Source organism: Fragaria vesca, linkage group LG5 (genome assembly GCF_000184155.1).
Source record: "Fragaria vesca subsp. vesca linkage group LG5, FraVesHawaii_1.0, whole genome shotgun sequence".
Lineage (NCBI taxonomy): Eukaryota > Viridiplantae > Streptophyta > Magnoliopsida > Rosales > Rosaceae > Fragaria > Fragaria vesca.
The window spans coordinates 4,283,995-4,302,459 of record NC_020495.1 but is presented as its reverse complement, the minus strand read 5'-3'; the positions used below and the strand labels follow the sequence as shown (position 1 = coordinate 4,302,459).

The following is an 18,465-nucleotide window of genomic DNA, read 5'->3' as shown; positions in this document are numbered from 1 at the left end:
AGAGAGAGAGAGAGAGTTTCGCTCACCAAAGAAATAAACAGTCCCTGTTATCTTAGACCATAAGTGAGGACTGATAATTAACTCCTTAATTTTTCAGATGGAGAAGATTAGCAAAGGTGTTGAAAGTGTACGTGCGTGTAGAAACTTAAAAAGGAAAAAACAGAAAGCCTGCATGTGCTAGCTGCACGTTTCAATCTCGTTATACATAACGAAAAATTAGTTGTACCAATAAGCCAGCATAAGAGGTAGAAGCTTTTTCGAATGACATGAGGAGGTAGAATTGATTGGGAGAAACTTCATCTAACCTTCATATGAAGCTAATTAATCAACTATCACGTTTTACTTGCCTGCATGTGTAGTTTGTTTATATATATCTTCTACACTTACTTTAGAATTAAATTCAGTTTACCTCACTGTGGTTTAGAGGTGAATTCATGTTAGTCCCTAAACTTTCAATTTCATCAGATTATCCCCCGAACTCTTGTTTTTTTGTCTGTCGTCTCCTATTATTATTCATGCTCCGTCCAATTGGGACGTTGAAATTTGATGACCTGTGATGACCTTTTAGGGGTTAAGAAGCTAAATTACTAGAAAAATAAGAGTTCGAGGGGTAATATGATGAAATTGAAAGTTTAGAGACTAACAGGAATTCACTTTTAAACCACAATGGGGTAAACTGAATTTAATTTCTTACTTTATGACTGACATGAACTATTTTCCTCTATACATATTCTACTAAACACTGACAAAAATTAAGTTAAACTCTGCTATTTCGAGATGCCCTTCATGTAGTTAGTAAGTTTGATAATACCGTATTTGTTCATGTTTCCCGAGAAGCTAAGGTGCTGTTCGGTATTGTTTTACAAAACGGTTTTCTGTTTTCCAAAAACAAAAACGATCATGATTCGCGTTCGGTTGACATTTTCTAAAAACAAGGAAAACAATTTTTGGAATATGAATTCATAATTATGCTTAAAATCTGGAAAACGTCCCTGGCATGTTTTCCTTATTTTCAAGAATTTGTTTTCATACCGATCCAAAGAAAAAACACATCAGAACTAGAATTCCTCGATTCAAACACATATCCTTTAATTTCTTGTAGAGGCGTATCCATCACCATTAACACCATCGCAACCAAGAACATGAATTGTTCTGGGTAGTTATGAAATTATTTGTCACTAACAAAATGGAGGAGGATATACACAAGAATTTGATTTTGACGCCATTAACACCATGAGATTGATTCTTTTATGAAATTGGAGAAACTTCTTCATAGCCAGAAGCTAGGCTGTAGATTTAGAATATATAGAGACTCAATTTGAAAGAATTCCCTCAGAATTCTTCATACCCAGATGAGTTCATTGTCGCTTTGATTCAGTTCGCAGTTGTCTCTGTGTTTCTCTCCTTGTATGAACGAATTATGGGGACTGGGGAGCTCCAATTTCCCAATTGTTCATGAAGCTTTGGTTGAGAGAATCAAGTCTTCAGGTTGTTACAGATGGATGATAAATACAAAAGCAAGAAGATGTTATGTGCGATAAAACAGTGTAAGATTGATGGCATGGGTGATACTTGATCTTCACCAATCACCATAATTTTCTCGACAAAGATGAAAAGATTTTGTTTTAGTTTTCGTAAAACTCTTCTACAAGTATGCTACCGGACACATATCTAAATCCAAAAAAATACAGAATTTAATTACATGTTTCATTTTATAAAATAGTTTTTAAAAAATGATTTTGTAAAACATTACAGGACAAGCCCTAATTGTTTGGCTAATGTTTTTGTAAATCTCGGAAACTGTTTTCATTCCCTAAAGATCTGGCTGAGTGCATGTCCTTCATTTCCAGGCTGCATGGACTTTATATTTAGATATGATTAATATTAGCTGCCCTAGAGGTAGCTCGTTGTAATTTTCTCTTTCGATCAAAATTGAAAAGAAAAAAAATTAAGTTATAAAATATTTAATCATATAAATTAATTAAGGAACCATATAAGCAAAATGTGATTAGTTATTCTGAAAAGGAAATGCATTGACAAAGTGACGGGCTAACAGAGGGGGAAATGCTACTCAGAAAATAGAAGCCAGAAAGTTGAGCAGGCCCAGCACATGAACCCCATAGTCTATTTCAGAGGCCCTCAAGGGGGAGAAGATCCAAAATATGAAACCCAAGTCAGTTGAAAGCCCAACAAGAAATAAATCATTCATAGAGGAATTATAATTATTTTTAATGTTTTCTGAAATTAAAAAACCAGGAAATATGAGCACTGAATATGAATGAGACATTCCATGCCTAGGCAGGGAACCTGTCCATTATATCCTCAGATACATTCTGCAGTTGCGTACCGTTACATTCCCATCACAGTGTCATGCACCCTTCAAATCCTTTTCCTTTTAAAAAGGTTGCCTTCCTTTCCAATCACGCAGCCATGAATACATATAGAAACCAAGATCTCTTTCTTAAATGACCAAAGATGCATAACCTTCATTCACATTGATTCAAATCATGTTGTTGTGAACCAGGTGAGGTGTGTGAACATGAAGACAGCTAAGCTTCCATCTGTGAAATCGGATATTCAATCATTATAGCTAGCCAAAAATAAAAGGCCTAGAATTCAATACCAGATTTCCTTCCGGACATATAAAACCAGAGCAGAAACCACCTCCACTCCATCACCTCTTAATTCAGTGGAGAAATTAACCAGATGGGCAGCATGGTCCGGATATTTGCTATGTGTTCACTGCTGCTTGTTCTTCATTTTCCTGTGATTCATGGCTGGGGAATCGAGGGTCACACTACGGTGTGTAGAATTGCTCAGGTACCTAAATCCTATCATTTCATACTTTCTTTTCTTCTGGGTGTGACTACTGCGAGCCTTCGATTATATATTTTTGTTGGTGTTACTAGTCTAGGTTGAGCGATGCAGCAGCAGATGCAGTGCAGCAATTGCTTCCCAAGTATGCAGAAAATGACTTGGGGAGTGTCTGCATTTGGGCCGATCGTGTCAAGTTTCAGTATCACTGGTCATCTGCCCTTCACTACATTGACACTCCTGACAATCTTTGCACTTATCAGTACTATAGTAAGTCCATATTTCAGGAACCTTAACGAACACATTCACATTTCTAATTTGTTAACTAGTAATATGAATCTCTTCAGGGGACTGCAAAGACGAAAATGGAGACAAGGGGCGTTGTGTTGCTGGGGCCATAAACAACTACACCACTCAGCTTCTCACTTACAGCTCCGGTTCTTCCAAGTCGGACTGTAAGTTCTTTTACTCTATGATTTGATGATCATTAATTTGTATTTGCTGTTGCAATAACATGCTGCTCTAAATCATCAGATAACCTCACTGAAGCACTGCTATTCCTTTCGCATTTCTTTGGAGATATCCACCAGGTACTATATATTGTGCAAACTCTATAACCAATTTAACCATGTATAAACATATATGATTTCAATGGCAGTCCTATATATGACCAAGCAAGCCATTCTTTACCTTCATTCAGCCTCTACATGTGGGTTTCACTTCAGACAGGGGAGGCAATACCATCGATGTTCACTGGTACACTAGGAAGCAAAATCTTCACCATGTGAGTGTTTTATAACCAATTTCAACTCCCATCTTTGTGCTTCATAGTTAATTTCCACTACAAGATACTTAAAATTCACAAGTCTGAGTTTTGGAATGTGTAATGCGTATAGATATGGGATAGCAACATAATTGAAACAGCAGAAGAGAGGTTCTACGATAATAATCTGGATGAACTGGTTGATGCAATTAAACAGAATATTACGGTATGATCTTAGCCTTTGGGAATGTTCTGTGGAGGTTCATCCATCTTAATATTTCATTCCTTTTGGTTTAATACTATTTTGCAACAGACTGAATGGGCAGATGAAGTTAAGGCTTGGGAAACATGCAGTTTGAACAAGACGGCATGCCCAGATGTGTATGTATCACAATTCATAAGCACACATTGAAAGCTAGGTTAGCTGTAAGAAAATATAAGCAAATAAAAAGCATTACATCATGTGAATTTTTCTATTTGCAGATATGCATCTGAAGGTATCAAAGCAGCTTGTGATTGGGCTTACAAGGGTGTAGATGAAGGATCAGTGCTACAAGGTACTTTTAGCAGCAAAATTTTTGAGTTCAGCGATCATTTAGCACAACTTAATTTTGTTCCTTGAAAAGTGTCATAACAACGTATCTTGATTTGTAGATCCATACTTCCTCTCTCGGACACCTATCGTCAATAGGCGGTTGGCTCAAGGCGGAGTCCGGTTAGCAGCCACTCTCAACCGGATATTCGGTTGACATGCATTTCCTTCGATTTCTAGGAGAATATCTCAAAATTGAGAACTTAAAAGTACTGAAGTTTACCATGTATTGATCTTAAAACTATGGAGCAGATGATTATACTATGGAGCAGATGATTATAATATTACTCTTTCCAAATTCTAGTAAATCATATTAAAACACAGATGTGTACACTATAAATCTCATACAAGATGGATTTCTGCTAGCAGGATTCATATAACAAACACAAGACTAATAGGAATCCACCAGTACTATGTCAAACGGAAACACAAAATTTCATTACATTGCCACCATTCACTTGATATTAATTAGAAGCTAGAATTCAAGTTTAACACATTTGTTGTCACATGACATTTTTCTGATGCAAAATATTTACATGCTGGATTCTGGAATCTGAATCACATCAAACAACCTGTGGTTTCTTCACAACAAGAACAGGGCACTTTGCATTCAGAACGCAGTAGTTGCTAACACTCCCAAGGATAGCCCTGAATCAGCATAATAAAATCATCAGGCTTTAAACGAACATGGCAACAATCTAGGCAACAATCTATACATTTCACCAAAACAAACTAATGAGAAATGAGACTAATTACCTTTTGATTTTTCCAAGTCCACGCTCGCCAAGAACAAGCAGCTTGACATTGTGTTTTAGAACTGCAGCACATATGGCTGTTTTAGCATCCCCTATCTCTGTAACTGTCTTTGCAGTCACCTGTCCAAAATAAAAAATGAGGAACTCTGAAATTAATCTTGGACCATGTTGTTATGGTCCTAAGTTATGTATTAGCAACCAACCATCCCCAAGTAATTGTAAACTTTTAAGCACAAAACCCTTAAGAAATGCTAAGTGATACTATAAGTGGTAAGAGCCTAAGACAAGTATATACCATATCCTGATTCAGAAGGACCTAAAGCAAAACAATTATAAGTTATACGAAATATGAAGAACATAAATCACTAATCGAATTTAAGAATCAAATTACAGTATTGCAGACAAAATAAAAAAATAACATTCTGCTTTTAGGAAGGAATCACTTAAGAGCTTGAGCTTACCCCATGACTAGCACAGATGTCTTTAGCTCTCTCCAACAGAGCCGTTGTAAGCTTCCTGTGATTTTCCTGCATATTGTTGGTAAACTCCGGAGCTGAAATAAGCAACACACAAATTGTGAGAAACAAATTCCCAACACTCTTCTGCATACTCGCTTAACATGAAAAGTTTGAACAACTTAACTGGGAGGACAATACATGCGAGCAGACCCGAGAGGCGCCGCGAATGTGATGTTGTTGGCCGGAGGAGGCTGTGCCATGAAGATGAGCAGCGGCGAATTAGTATTTATGGACTCCTTGAGGTTGTCAATAACCCACATGAGAGCATAGTGACTGCACTCACTTTCATCAACTGCCACCATAACTGGCTTCTCACCACTCTCAGCTGCTCCTCCATTGTCTACTACCTCACCCATTGTTATCTATCTTCCACTTTAGGGTTTCAAAGAGATACAATATACCAAACAGCACTACACTTAATGAGATATATAGGGCTTCAGTTTCAGGCAGAAGCTGCTGTTTTGTAAAAAGTAGGTGAAGAAACAGAGGGCGGTCATAACCGTCAGTCAAACACCAAATCAAGAGGAATCGGATAAGTTTGCTCTAAATTCTTCATCTACTTTCTAACGATCACGATCATTGTTTATTTGTTTCAGCTGACTAATTATAAACCACGTACCCTTCAGGGCCCATCCTCATCCTATACTGGATAATTTTCCGGTAGACATTTCTTGCCACTCACTTTTATATTTCCAAACCTAGTCATATATTCGTCGGAATTTTTTCTATTTTTTTCTTTTTCTAACAAGTATTCCATTCAAGGAAGCCAATCTGCATCGCCTCAGCTTATGCATAGTATTGATTCTTTTGTATGTTTGTTTAATCAGAACGTAGCAGTGTCTATGTTCACCATAATCCAAAGTTATCCCTTTTTGTTTCCAGATAGGAACCTTTCCTGTATCCAATAATGATCGTGTACCAGATAACAAAAATGACAATGACATAAACCTACAAGTAAACGGTTTGATGAGGTAGGAAGAAAAGCAAACATCTTATCCTAGAGACTTCCATCACACTCGTCAAACGTATGAGGAATAATTTGGCTGAACTAATATCGAGTTCTGAAGTCAAAACTAATGCTACTGAAGAGTTTTAAGTTAGAGTAATGCTAAATGAACCACTTTTTGGGAAACCATCTAGAGCCCACCCACCTTAGGTGGCTGCTAACATGGCACAACCACATCATCATACCATTATTTCTTATTTTCTTTCATTCATTTTTTTTAATTACAAAAATCTTTTTCTTTTTTTTACTTTACTGATTTTATCTTGTAAACCCTATATCTTTTCTTTCTTATTTAATCTTCTACGTCTTCAATTCTCTCCTTCTCTCTCGTCTCCTCTTGACTCTCTCTCTTCCTATTCAATTGATTGATCAACACAATTTTTGTTTTCATTCAAATACATGTAATTGGATTGGGGGTTTGAAGTTGCTCAGGGTACGTACACGTCTCAGACCATAACTTTTATCAAAGAAAAGAAGAAGTCTCACTGCATATATATCGAACACTTCATTATTCTGGAAACAACAAATTCGAAAGTAACGAAAAATTAAAGATGAACGGCGAAGCCTTTGGACGTGGGAGGAGGGAAAAAGAAAATCGCAGCACAAGGCCATGTTAGGGAAAAAAAAGTGCTCGAAAAAAAAAACAATTGGTTTAATGAAGATCACAAAAAACATACGTTAAACCCTAATTCAATTCCCCTTAAATCCTAATTCCAAACCAGATATTCATCACACTCAGGGAAAAAAACTAATCTTGTTTATAATGGGTAGCTTTTGTTAACGATCCTTGCGAGGGAACTGAAATCCAATTGAGAGAAGTTGATCAATTGAATAGGAGGTGAGAGAGTCGAGAGGAGACATGAGAGAGAAGGAGAGAATTGAAGACGTAAAAGATTAAATAAGATAGAAAAGATATAGGGTTTACAAGATAAAATCAGTAAAGTAAAAAAGAAAAAGATTTTGTAATTAAGAAAAATTGAAAGAAAGAAAATAAGAAATCATGGTATGATGATGTGACTGTGCCATGTCAGCAGCCACCTAAGGTGGGTTCTAGGTGGTTTCCCAAAAGGTGGTTCACCTATATTACTCTTTAAGTTAAGAATGGTTGTTTAATAAGCTAGCTGTCATTGCAAAATGTTATGCAAAATCTAAATTAGAAAGGCACAGGTATTTCAATCTATATATCAGCTATGAATATAATGGTGCAAGCTTGTCACTACATTGAAAAGCTCTATTCAATCTTGAAGTTCCTGTTTCTAGCATGATATAGGTTTCGATCAGTTATCACCAAGAAGCATAACAAGAACATATGTAACCCTTTTTCCCAAAATATGCTACAGTTGTTCCAACAAACATATAGTACATCCATCAGAGTATTAAGACTAGGAAACATGAAACTAGTTCAGAGTGTGCAGCAAGTAAGGACTAATCTAACATAGCAGTCTGGATTATCATAGAAATTCACATTGGTTTCCTCACAACAAGAACAGTACATCTGGCATTGTGAATGCAGTAATTGCTGACGCTTCCCAGGAAAGCCCTGTCCCAACAATTAGATCCCACATGTAAGATGCAACAAGTTAATCATACGCCTTTCAGAAAACAGAGGCAGCACATCAACTGTATGAACAAAATCAATATTCGTAACGAAAAATATTGAAACTTTAGGATCCATAGCAGTTAGATTAATCATTGTGACAAGCCTTTCAAATATGGAGTTTCAAACAACTTAGGAAATACCTTTGCACAATGCCTCGACCATGACTGCCTAATACTAGTAACTCGATGTTGAATTTTTCTACTGCTTCACATATTGCCTTTTTAGGATCACCAATCTCTGTTACTGTTCTTGCAACAATCTGTACCAAGAAACAAAGCTAGATTTTACTCGTTTCGAAGAGGTGAAAAGTAAAAAGAGAAGTGAAATTAACAGAAGTGCCACCCACCCCATAATTGGAGCAGATGTTTTTAGCTTTGTCCAGCAAACCCGATGCAACCTTCTTGTAGTTTTCTTGTAGAGCTGCTACCAACTCAGGAGCTGTATTTTCCATACAAAACAGGAAAAGAGAAAAAGAATAAGAAGGTTGCACTCCTAATTTGAAGACTGTTGTTCTGAGAGTGAAATATATATGAACTTCAACTACAACAAAATTCATCGATGTTTGAGTAACCAAAATCAATGGTGATGGGTTGTGCAGTGAAGACGAGTAGCTCAGAATTGTGAATGGTGTTGCCAAGGTTTTCGAGGGTCCATTCGAGGGCGTAGTGGCTGAGCTCGCTCTCATCAATTGCCAACATCACCTTCTGCTTCATCTTCTCGACTCCCTGCTGCTCCATTAACGGCCTCTCTATGCCTCCTAGCTCAACTTGTAAGTTCTAACGATTTTTTAAGAACATTAAAGTTGCAATGAAGATTGATTTGTCTTCTGTTCGCCCTAACACGTAAGTTCCCTGACTGACCTTCAAACTCCTCCAAGTGCACACGTATCGTAATAGTCCAGAAGATCAGAGACTACGTGTAAGGATCACAGGCCAATAACTTCTGAGCATGAACTTTATTGAAACGGTGTTAAAGAGATTATCTGTCTCAGGCGTAGCTAGCTAGCTGGGGGCGAGAACCCTCTCATATTTTAAAAATGTATAATTAGTCTTAATGAATATTAATTATTAATAAAAAGGACAATGCCCATTAACCTTAATTTTAAGAATTTTACTTCCACAAACAAAATCAGATTTTAAAATTCCCATGAGCCAATTTAAACAAGAAAAAGACAATTATACCTTTAATGATTTAAATAAACTACAATAAACCATTATAAGAACAATATAAAGTTTATTTTGAAATAATATCTATGACCGGATTTTTGCAACCAATGACCGTTGACCGTGACTCTGGCGACCGTTGACCGGGATCCGACGACGTTGACTGGACTCTGGTGACCGTTGACCGGACACAGACGATCGTTGACCGGACACCGGACACCGGCGACCATTGACCTCCTATTGGGGTCAGTAGGACCACCTATTGGGGTCAGTAGGACCTCCTATTGGGGTCAGTAGGACCTCTTATTGAGGGTAGTATGACCCTTGAACTTAACAGTGTGTTTCAATCACTTATAACAGGTTCCTATTGGGGTTAGTATGACCCTGTGCTTTTGTCACTTATAACATGTCCCTATTGGGGTCAGTATGACCTTCTATTGAGGTCAGTAAGACCTCCTATTGGGGGCAGTATGACCTTCTATTGAGGTCAGTAGGACCTCCTATTGGGGGCAGTATGACCCTTGAACTTAACTGTGTACTTCAGTCACTTATAGCAGGTCCCTATTGGAGGCGAGGCAGTATGACCACCTATTGGGGTTAGTAGGACCCTTGATAAATGACATTAATTTCATCAATTTAATGCTAATTACAGTTTAATTACAATATTGTTTCAGCCTCGTTATTCTCATTCATTCTAACGATACGGACTAAACAACAGTGAAGTTATAATGAGGAATGCATGATTCTAAAAGAATAATGAACCATTCATTAGATACATGTTGCAATGCATTAGCAAGAAGTCTCCTCTCAGTATCACACATACTCATCCTTCCCCATTTGGCCACCTGCAGAGGACAACAACTAAAATTGTTCATATATGTGTGTGTCTATATATATATATATATTACAACTTTACAAGATATAGTGTCTGAACAACAATGAATCTACAAAGTCAAGCATGAAATAGTTTAACCAAAAAGCCATAAGAATAGAATGATCCCGAGATAATCTACAATTTTGAGTGAAGAGTGCTTTACATTAGCTGTTAAACACATACTATTGTATTGGATGCATTTAGGTATGTAGCTGTGTTTTTCTTGTTATAGAAATCTCTTGTAAAAATTATAAATGAGGCCAAAAATTATAAATGAGGCCAATACTCTCAAGAACAAAACTAAGTAGAAACACATAGAAGCATCAAAGTTTTCTATTACATACATTTGTAAATCAAATCCAGCGGCGCATTGTCACCACTCGCCGCTGCCGCAGCAGAGCCTCCGGAGAAGGACACTGCCTCGAGGCGCGTGACCGCTGACTTAAGCCTCTGTACAAGCTTCTCCTCCACCGCTTAAAACTATCCTTGTGGCTCTCTCTCTCTCTCTCTCTCTCTCTCCTGTGTTGTCTGTGTTTGTTTTAGATCTGATCTGTGGAGGGAACGAACGAGATCGAGACTTGTTGACCGAACGATATCGCAAAGCAATGAAGAAGCAAAGTCATCGTCGTCGTCTTTCGTGGAGATCGAGATTTGCTGACTGATTTGGATCGAGATGAAAGAACGAGACAATGAACGAATTAGGAATTGGAGCAGCAATGGCGATGGCGATTAGTAGGAAATTAGAGAGGCGGAATTGATGACTTACCGGAGGTGTAGCTGATCTCCGGAGAGAGAGAGAGAGAGAGAGAGAGAGAGAGAGAGAGAGAGAGAGAGATTAGATCCGATAGAATTTGGATGGAGAGAGATAGATGAGAGAATGAGAAGAGGGAAGGACAGTTTTGTCCACAAAAATAATAGAAAAAGTCAAAATTTTGTTAGAGGGAATAAATCACTAGGCCGGGAATGTTATGGTTAGTGGGAATTTTAGATTCTTATTTTGTTAGTGGAAAAAATTCCTTAAAATTAGGGCAGATGGGAATTTCCCTTAATAAAAGGTATCATAAATTGATTTTTTTTCTCTTAAATATTCTTCGATATTAATGAAATAAAATACAAATTTATACAATTAAAATAATCGATCAAATAAATAAAAATCATGTTAAAAATTTTCTACCTTATTAATATGTATTTTAATGCTTTAAATTCTATTTACAATTTTCTTTTCTTTACAAATAAAGAGGTTCTATTCATACTTTCATCATTCATACCTTCATAATTGGTAGTTAGACCTCCTTTAATTTTTGAATATTCGTTTTAATATTATACCATTCATCGACATTATCTATAAAACAAACAAAAAAACAACACACTCTTTTTAATATTATCGTGCATAAAATTCAAAAAATCCAGAATTTATTCTAAAACTTGACCATTCTAAGTGTGATTTCTGTCTACGCTATCACATAGGCATATATATGCTGAGGAAAACTACTTTAATCTTAATGCTAACAACAATCTTAATTTACTTTATTATGAGAAATGAATCTGTTTTTATTCTGCCTCCGTGCTCCTGGACCTGGTACCAGAGGAAAAGGTTTAGAAATGAAGACTTCCAGCACCAACGCCGTTGTGCACGACGCCTTTGGACTCCTTATGGCGACGAAACTGCACAAATTTAGATGTCACCTCAGATGGAAAACGTACAGGGCGATAGTCTTTATCAAGCCACACTGCTGTGGCCTTTGCTTCCAAGATAGGCTGTTTAGAAACCATACCATGATCAGTAGGTAATTCGGCGTCAAGGGCCAGCATAATTAGAGAGTGATAATGACAAACCTCTAGATTTGGCAGCTTGAAAATGAAGTGTTCAAAGTAGACGCGAGCGGCTGAGGAGTTGGTCATCCGGACCTTTACGACAAACTTATCTCCACTCTATTTACAAATCATGTAGAAGAAGCAAGACTCAGTTGTCACAATCACCACATTTTACATTCTGTGGTAGCAGAAATGTACTGTTTGCAAAATTGACAGAAAAAGAGTCGAGAGATTCAAATGAAATACATACTTTTAGAGGCGCAATGAATTTCAGAGACAATTCTGACAGCGCCAATGCTTCACCTGTTCTGGCAACTGCATCAGCACTCATGCCAACCCTTTCAAGAAGTTCATAAAGACCTGCATAATCAAAATGTTGAAGCACGAATGTTGATACGTAATCACATCTGGGGTAAAGATATAAAAAGTTGTGATCTATTGCTGCTGATCATTTTACAGGCAATGTGTAACACTATGGATTTACATGAGAACATGATCAACCCTGACAACATGGTTTAGATTGAGCCACCAAAGTAAGAAAAATTAATGTTCCAAAAGCTATGTTGATATAAATGAAAAGCCTTTAAAAATACAGAAATGTTAACTGTACGAACGAATATAGAGGTCTCACCGTGCTGGCAATAACTTGCATAGACAGCATTGTTTACGACGCCATACTGATCAAGCTCATAGTCCCGGACTTTAAGCTCAACATCATAAGAACCACTCATTCTGCAAGTTAAGAAGGGATAAAAAGCTTTCATCACATATTTAACTTCATTCACTTGCAGAATGCTAGATCAACATGTATCCGATGCTATCATCACCTCTTAATGTTGCAGTCACCAAAATGCAGGAAATGAAATGAAAAGAAAGGTACAACAAAACCCACCAAGCACAAATATTATGACTTTAACATGGGTAGCAAGAACATAAATCCAAATAACAGAACTGAATATAACTGAATATTTAACTACGAACTTTATCCATTACATATACATTTCTAGAGGATTTTAAGTAATAGTACCCTATGCCACCTCCGAAATCGCCTGCAAGGGAAGTGCTGCATATCCTGACGATGCGGAGTGACCGGAGACGCGTCCGTGTGGTTGGAAAAGATACTGACTGACAGTGAAGATGAAGCGAGTTAGGAAGGACGCATGAAGAGGGAAAGGTAACCGGATTGTAGTCGGGAATTGAAAATGCCTGCAACCTCAACATCTGTGCTGCTGACTGCTGCCGGGCAAAGGTAGAGAGTATGGAGAATATCAGAGAAGGACGTCTTTTTATCAAGAACAGGTGTACACTCGGTACAGGACAGCAGGCACTATGAATACGCCTAACTGCTAAAGGCCTAAAGCTACCCCAAACAGATTTGAGAAAATATTGTTTTGTTGCATATTTATAATTAAAAAAATAAAATTATGAAAACCTGTCCATCCTAAATTTCTTTATGTAATTGAACTTAGTCCATATGATTTTTTTTTTACCTGATTACATATATATTGTTTATTTTATTAAAAGCAGTTGCTCATTTATTATATTTTAGGTCAACTTTCTTCTCTTTATTTCTTTTTCTTTGTCATTGTATACGTCTCAATTCTCTTCTGCCGAAGCAGCTAAGCCAAGTGCCAAGTTTTCTCTCTTTAATTTGCAGGTATGATTCTTAGTTATATCGGTCATCCTCTTGGAGGGTCTTGAACGTGTCATATGACCTAGTTCTCAAATCTCAATTGATTAATGCCTTGATCAAATTTAGTCCCAATATCCCATCATCTCAAATCTCAATTGATTAATGCCTTAATAGTCTCAATATCCCATCATCCCATCGCACTGTATTTCTATTGATATTCTAATTCTAATCTCAATTGCTTGTTTACTAATTCTAAGCAAAGTGTCAAGCTTTCTCTTTTTAATCTGCAGGTATGATTCTTAGTTATATCGGTCATCTTCTTGGAGTCTTGTACGTATCATATGACTTAGTTCTCAAATCTCAATTGATTAGTGCTTTGATCAAATTTAGTCCCAATATCCCATCATCTCAAATCTCAATTTATTAATGCCTTGATAGTCTCAATATCCCATAATCCCATCACACTGTATTTCTATTGATATTCTAATTCTAATCTCAATTGCTTGCTTGCTTACTTTATTGTAGATGACTAATGCTATTGATGTGTATATATGTAGATATATAGTTGTAATAGTACCAACGTTTGATTCATAGTTATTAGATTGTGTTTTTCCGTCCAGTTAGATTTAAGGATTATACACTCGTTTATTGTATTGTTAGAGCGGTGATTGTGTGCGTAGTTATTAGATTTTGCTTCTATTCAAGAGCGTAAGATTCAATTTGAGCAGGTATGTTATTTTATCTTTAACTTTTGTTATCGAATTTTTATAAAATGTTATAATATTGATTTCTTAATGATCAGTTAACTACGTGATTATTTGATATGTTTTTAATCTAAAATGTGATATGTAAAATATAGAAGAAAAAAATTAAAGAACTTTAAGAAAAAAATTTCAGCCCACCCCAACCTAAAATCGTAGGTCCACCATTGCGCTACCCAACCTAGGCTAGCTCACTAGTAGAAATAAAAGCTTAAGCGACAGGAACAAATAGTCGGCTAAGTGCTCATTTTTGTCGCCTTCCGACTTAAGCGACGAAACCAGCATCGCTTAAGATTTGTCGCATATGACACGTCTCATAGGTACTTAAGCGACAAAAACATATAATCCGTTGATTAAGAAAACGAACCAAGCGATGAGGATTGTTTATGTCGCCACAGACCTAGGCGACAAATAATTAACTTAAGCGAGAAACTTTTTTCATCGTCTAAGTTGTTAAATGACGTATGTTTTCTTGTCGTTTTACTGTTAATCGACGAAACTTTTTAGTTTAGCGATGATCCTTTTTTTGTCGCTAGATTTAATGCGACGAATAATTAAGTGAGGGGACGAAAAGTGTTTGTCGCTTAAGTTGTTAAGCGACGTATGTTCTCCTGTCGTTTTACTGTTAAGCAACGAATCTTTTTAGTTTAGCGACGAGTTTGTTTTCGTCACTATATTTAATGCGACGAAAGTTTTCGTCGCTATGGCCTTATACGACATAAGTCTTTTTTGGCCTGTCAACTTTTGGCGCCTAATTTTTACCCGTAAGCGACAAAAATAAGCATCTTAAGAGACAAAATTTTCGTTGCTTAGGTTTTAGTTTTTTTGAATTTTTTATTATTATTAAGAGATATAATAACTCAAAAATATATTTCTGTAAGTAAATAATTAAATCCTATAAAACCAAAATAAATTAACCAAAATATTGATATTACTAATAATAATAAAGTTATCGTACCGACCAAATAAATACTAGCTAATATTGTTTGTACAATTATTTAAACTAGAAAAATCTTCTGATTTCCTAAACTAATTGGAGAAGTGTCAAGGCCCCTATCATCATCGTCGTCTCGAGGTTGTTGGCTTGGGACCGAGGGTGAACACATGGGCTGTAGCCCTATTCGAGCCATGGTTTGATATTTGCAACTTCAACAGTTGATAATCTACAGCAAACTGCTCAGTGATCTTCTGGGCTTTTTCGGCCCTCTCTTGTGCCTCAGCTGCCTCCTTTCTAGCAGCCACTATCTCTGCTATCGCCTCATTATTCGGTCGAGAGCATGAAGATCGAGGAAGATATTGACCTTCTGCTCTTCTCTGGGACGCCTACTCGTCCAATACCACGAAGGTAAGACCCTTTTGTTTCTCCCATAGCGTTTTGCACAACACTTAGTTGAGTTGGTCAGTCCAAACTAGTGGGATGTCCGGGTGTTGAGTGCTCTGCAAAGTCTTGGCAATAGCACCCTGTTCCTTCAACTTTTCCTACAATTATAAAATAATATACACAACCCAAATTATATATAATGTTGAGATACCAAATGCATACTGGTCCTAAATAACTTAAGAATACACAAGAGAACAAACTGGGCAGCTAATAAACAAGACTATCGTTGAACATGATCTAGATAAAGCTACTCAACTTTGGCAATAAGGTTCCCTGTAACGTATGCAGCTGATGCCATTCTAGCAATCAATAAATATGCAGCTACTGAAATAAAGAACCGATTTGAATAATAATCCACAACAAGTGACATTAGCATAGAAAAGAAACCACAAATTGATCACTATGGAAGTAAACTAAACTTAGGAACACATTTCAACCATGTCACTCGTCAGCTATTCTTTTCAGTAAAAACCAGAGACAACAAAAAAAAAAAAATCAAATAATAGAGATGAATTCTAGACATGTTTTAGTCTTGTTTGAGAGATGACTCTCTCATCTGTAAATTTCTACGAATAGATGAAACAGAAGAAAATAAAAACCAAATCAGAGCAAAAGTTTCACATACGAGACTAAAATAATCATATAAATACTAAATAACATAGAAACAGCATAGGCAGCCAGTAGAGAAGACTCCTACATAACAGGAGCTAGACAAAGCTACTGAACCATGTCAAAAAGGTGCTCTGAAATCTATGAAGAGCACTATAGCAAGCAATACATATCGAGCTACTGAAATAAAAAGCCATGTCAAATAACTTTCAACAGGAACTGAATAACAATAAGCACAAAAATTAAAGTGCATATTCAGTGTCTTAAACAACATTGAAACCTCAAGTAAAAAGCAAAGAGTTATACAAGTTTCATCCTTTATGAGCTAACCAAGTCTCTCTTTTTGTGACAACTGTGAATTCAATAAAACCCCCAGCATGATTATAAGAAGAAAAAGCACACATAAGAAAACTGCTTATAACAGATTAGCAAAATTAAAGCTAATTTACACAGGAGATAGTATCGAACTTGAGAAACCAAGTCTTTTGTTAAATCAGTCCTTCTACTAAGACTTGGTATTACTATTTCATGGCTTTAATAAGCTGATGTCCATAGAACAACAGAAACGTATGAAGGCAATGTTACTCTAGCAAACAATATATGTGAAGCTACTGAAATAAAGGCTAAGTTGAGTAATCTTCCATAGCAAGCATAACAAATCAAATCACAATTTGGTCAAAGTGAATTGAATTCAGGAACACTCTTAAACCATACCAGCAAATTAAATAGAAAGTAAACAAACTCAAAAAATTTCCAGACGAAAGCTAACTGATGTAGAATTTCAGAATTTCAGAATTTCAAATATTACAGCTGAAAAATAATGAACTAATTTGAAGAACTTGGAATCAATAAGGGCATAACCAATTCAATAAAGATGTCATAGATTACAATACAAATTGCATGCTAACAACCTTGTTATTTTCAATATTATACACCATTATCCTTAAGCTTTTAGGTACTGATACTCATATAATGCTCAGCAGCTTTAGGCTGGTTGATGTCGTATGTCACCAAGTACACGTCAACCACCGGTAATGAAGCACCCTTATCCCTAAGCTCGGCCACGCAGTAAATGATAGGTTTCCTCCCTGAGTGGCACTCCAACTCCTTCTTACCACGGTTGCTGGAGTTGGCAACCGATTGTCTTTGCACAAGACCAAGTACATGATCAAAACAGGATGTAAAAATAACTCCCTAAAAATGAAGCATAATCAAAACAGGGTGACTATCACTTTGTCCTCAGGAAACCTGTCACACCCTGACCCAAATGTTTTTTTTTTTCAAGTCGAAGGTGTAACTGGAAAATAAAAATAGGATGGAAAAACAAAACAAGGATAGTTTGATGTTTCAGGAAAATATTCAACTGAGCCGTAACTTTGGAAAATCATAACTAATTCTAAAAAACTTATTTTCAAGAGATTCCAGTTCTGAAACGATCATTAAGGTCTCTACTCTAACTTTCATGAAGACACCAAGTTCAAACAACTAACCATTTTGTACAGTTTTTATAAAGAAGGTAACCGGTCAAAAATCTCAACTATATGACACTCAACCTATAAATTCCAAATTTCAATCTAAAGAACATAGGACAATGCCTAACTGGGGACATTATCTCCTCCATGAAAGCATGTCTTGTGACTCTTGTCAATCATGTACTACTGTATGCAAATACATATATGTATATATAACTAAACCATAAAGCCACCCTTGATTAAAGAACAAGAGTACTGAACCATACCAACTATAGAAATTCAAAATTCAGAAACTGATTGTGACACCCCCAGATTGAAAATTGCTACCGATCCATATCCTTTAAATTTAGTGAGTACACAAATAGTCAGGTCAGCCTCATATTAGACAATCAATACAAAACAAAGAATCACACTATCTCTATCCCTTTGTCAGTTGGTCATCTGTTCTACTTTTTAATTCAATATATATACTCCAACCAAGTAGGCATATAACCAGAACTCAGTAACAATAATTATACAAAGAGCAGTTAAGTAATACATGATCAGAATAAACTCATTTGCATCTTTTCAAGTTCACAAGAGCTAGTTGACAATGGTAACAACCTCTATTTTTTTGTGTGTGACAACTGTGAATCAATAAATAGAACAACAAGATTATAAGAAGAGAAAACACACATAGCAAAACTACTTATAATAGAACAACAAAATT

The 18,465-nt window shown here is 36.4% G+C and overlaps 4 protein-coding genes across 8 annotated transcripts; 1 reads left to right on the top strand and 3 right to left on the bottom strand.

Moving 5' to 3' along the window:
• The first annotated feature begins 2,467 nt into the window (after positions 1 to 2,467).
• LOC101312828 (endonuclease 2-like) lies at positions 2,468 to 4,462 on the top strand. The gene is made up of 9 exons (XM_004299017.1): positions 2,468 to 2,820; positions 2,910 to 3,084; positions 3,162 to 3,269; positions 3,349 to 3,404; positions 3,515 to 3,598; positions 3,711 to 3,803; positions 3,891 to 3,958; positions 4,061 to 4,134; positions 4,232 to 4,462. The coding sequence occupies exons 1-9, from the start codon at positions 2,707 to 2,709 to the stop codon at positions 4,324 to 4,326; spliced, it is 867 nt and encodes a 288-aa protein (XP_004299065.1). The 5' UTR covers positions 2,468 to 2,706; the 3' UTR covers positions 4,327 to 4,462.
• Positions 4,463 to 4,600: 138 nt separating this feature from the next.
• On the bottom strand, positions 4,601 to 6,020 carry LOC101313117 (universal stress protein A-like protein-like). Its single transcript, XM_004299018.1, has 4 exons — positions 5,567 to 6,020; positions 5,386 to 5,477; positions 4,926 to 5,044; positions 4,601 to 4,817 (listed from the first exon to the last, which is right to left on the bottom strand). The coding sequence occupies exons 1-4, from the start codon at positions 5,796 to 5,798 to the stop codon at positions 4,733 to 4,735; spliced, it is 528 nt and encodes a 175-aa protein (XP_004299066.1). The 5' UTR covers positions 5,799 to 6,020; the 3' UTR covers positions 4,601 to 4,732.
• A 1,605-nt stretch (positions 6,021 to 7,625) lies between these two features.
• LOC101312346 (universal stress protein Sll1388-like) lies at positions 7,626 to 8,978 on the bottom strand. Of its 2 annotated transcripts, XM_004299016.1 has the most exons (4): positions 8,620 to 8,978; positions 8,395 to 8,486; positions 8,189 to 8,307; positions 7,626 to 7,988 (listed from the first exon to the last, which is right to left on the bottom strand). In XM_004299016.1, the coding sequence occupies exons 1-4, from the start codon at positions 8,783 to 8,785 to the stop codon at positions 7,910 to 7,912; spliced, it is 456 nt and encodes a 151-aa protein (XP_004299064.1). In that variant the 5' UTR covers positions 8,786 to 8,978; the 3' UTR covers positions 7,626 to 7,909. The 2 variants fall into 2 exon arrangements, with proteins under 2 accessions (XP_004299064.1, XP_004299063.1); XM_004299015.1 differs by having other exon boundaries at positions 8,395 to 8,812.
• An 845-nt stretch (positions 8,979 to 9,823) lies between these two features.
• LOC101311477 lies at positions 9,824 to 13,543 on the bottom strand. Of its 4 annotated transcripts, XM_004299013.1 has the most exons (6): positions 12,928 to 13,543; positions 12,532 to 12,632; positions 12,151 to 12,260; positions 11,922 to 12,017; positions 11,612 to 11,750; positions 9,824 to 10,056 (listed from the first exon to the last, which is right to left on the bottom strand). In XM_004299013.1, the coding sequence occupies exons 1-5, from the start codon at positions 13,119 to 13,121 to the stop codon at positions 11,682 to 11,684; spliced, it is 570 nt and encodes a 189-aa protein (XP_004299061.1). In that variant the 5' UTR covers positions 13,122 to 13,543; the 3' UTR covers positions 9,824 to 10,056; positions 11,612 to 11,681. The 4 variants fall into 4 exon arrangements, with proteins under 4 accessions (XP_004299061.1, XP_004299060.1, XP_004299059.1 ...); XM_004299012.1 differs by lacking the exon at positions 9,824 to 10,056 and having other exon boundaries at positions 11,443 to 11,843; XM_004299014.1 differs by lacking the exon at positions 9,824 to 10,056 and having other exon boundaries at positions 11,601 to 11,750.
• Positions 13,544 to 18,465: the final 4,922 nt, after the last annotated feature.

Coding starts and splice junctions, on each gene's coding strand:
- LOC101312828 (XM_004299017.1), top strand. CDS start 2,707: ATGGGCAGCATGGTCCGGATATTTGCTATGTGTTCACTGCTGCTTGTT. Junction 2,821..2,909: donor CGGTGTGTAGAATTGCTCAG/GTACCTAAATCC, acceptor TGGTGTTACTAG/TCTAGGTTGAGCGATGCAGC. Junction 3,599..3,710: donor GGAAGCAAAATCTTCACCAT/GTGAGTGTTTTA, acceptor TAATGCGTATAG/ATATGGGATAGCAACATAAT.
- LOC101311477 (XM_004299011.1), bottom strand. CDS start 13,121: ATGTTGAGGTTGCAGGCATTTTCAATTCCCGACTACAATCCGGTTACC. Junction 12,633..12,927: donor GATTTCGGAGGTGGCATAGG/GTACTATTACTT, acceptor CTTAACTTGCAG/AATGAGTGGTTCTTATGATG. Junction 12,018..12,150: donor AATTCATTGCGCCTCTAAAA/GTATGTATTTCA, acceptor ATTTGTAAATAG/AGTGGAGATAAGTTTGTCGT.
- LOC101313117 (XM_004299018.1), bottom strand. CDS start 5,798: ATGGGTGAGGTAGTAGACAATGGAGGAGCAGCTGAGAGTGGTGAGAAG. Junction 5,045..5,385: donor ACATCTGTGCTAGTCATGGG/GTAAGCTCAAGC, acceptor TATTTTGGACAG/GTGACTGCAAAGACAGTTAC. Junction 4,818..4,925: donor GGACTTGGAAAAATCAAAAG/GTAATTAGTCTC, acceptor ATGCTGATTCAG/GGCTATCCTTGGGAGTGTTA.
- LOC101312346 (XM_004299015.1), bottom strand. CDS start 8,733: ATGAGAGCGAGCTCAGCCACTACGCCCTCGAATGGACCCTCGAAAACC. Junction 8,308..8,394: donor ACATCTGCTCCAATTATGGG/GTGGGTGGCACT, acceptor TTCTTGGTACAG/ATTGTTGCAAGAACAGTAAC. Junction 7,989..8,188: donor GGTCGAGGCATTGTGCAAAG/GTATTTCCTAAG, acceptor TTGTTGGGACAG/GGCTTTCCTGGGAAGCGTCA.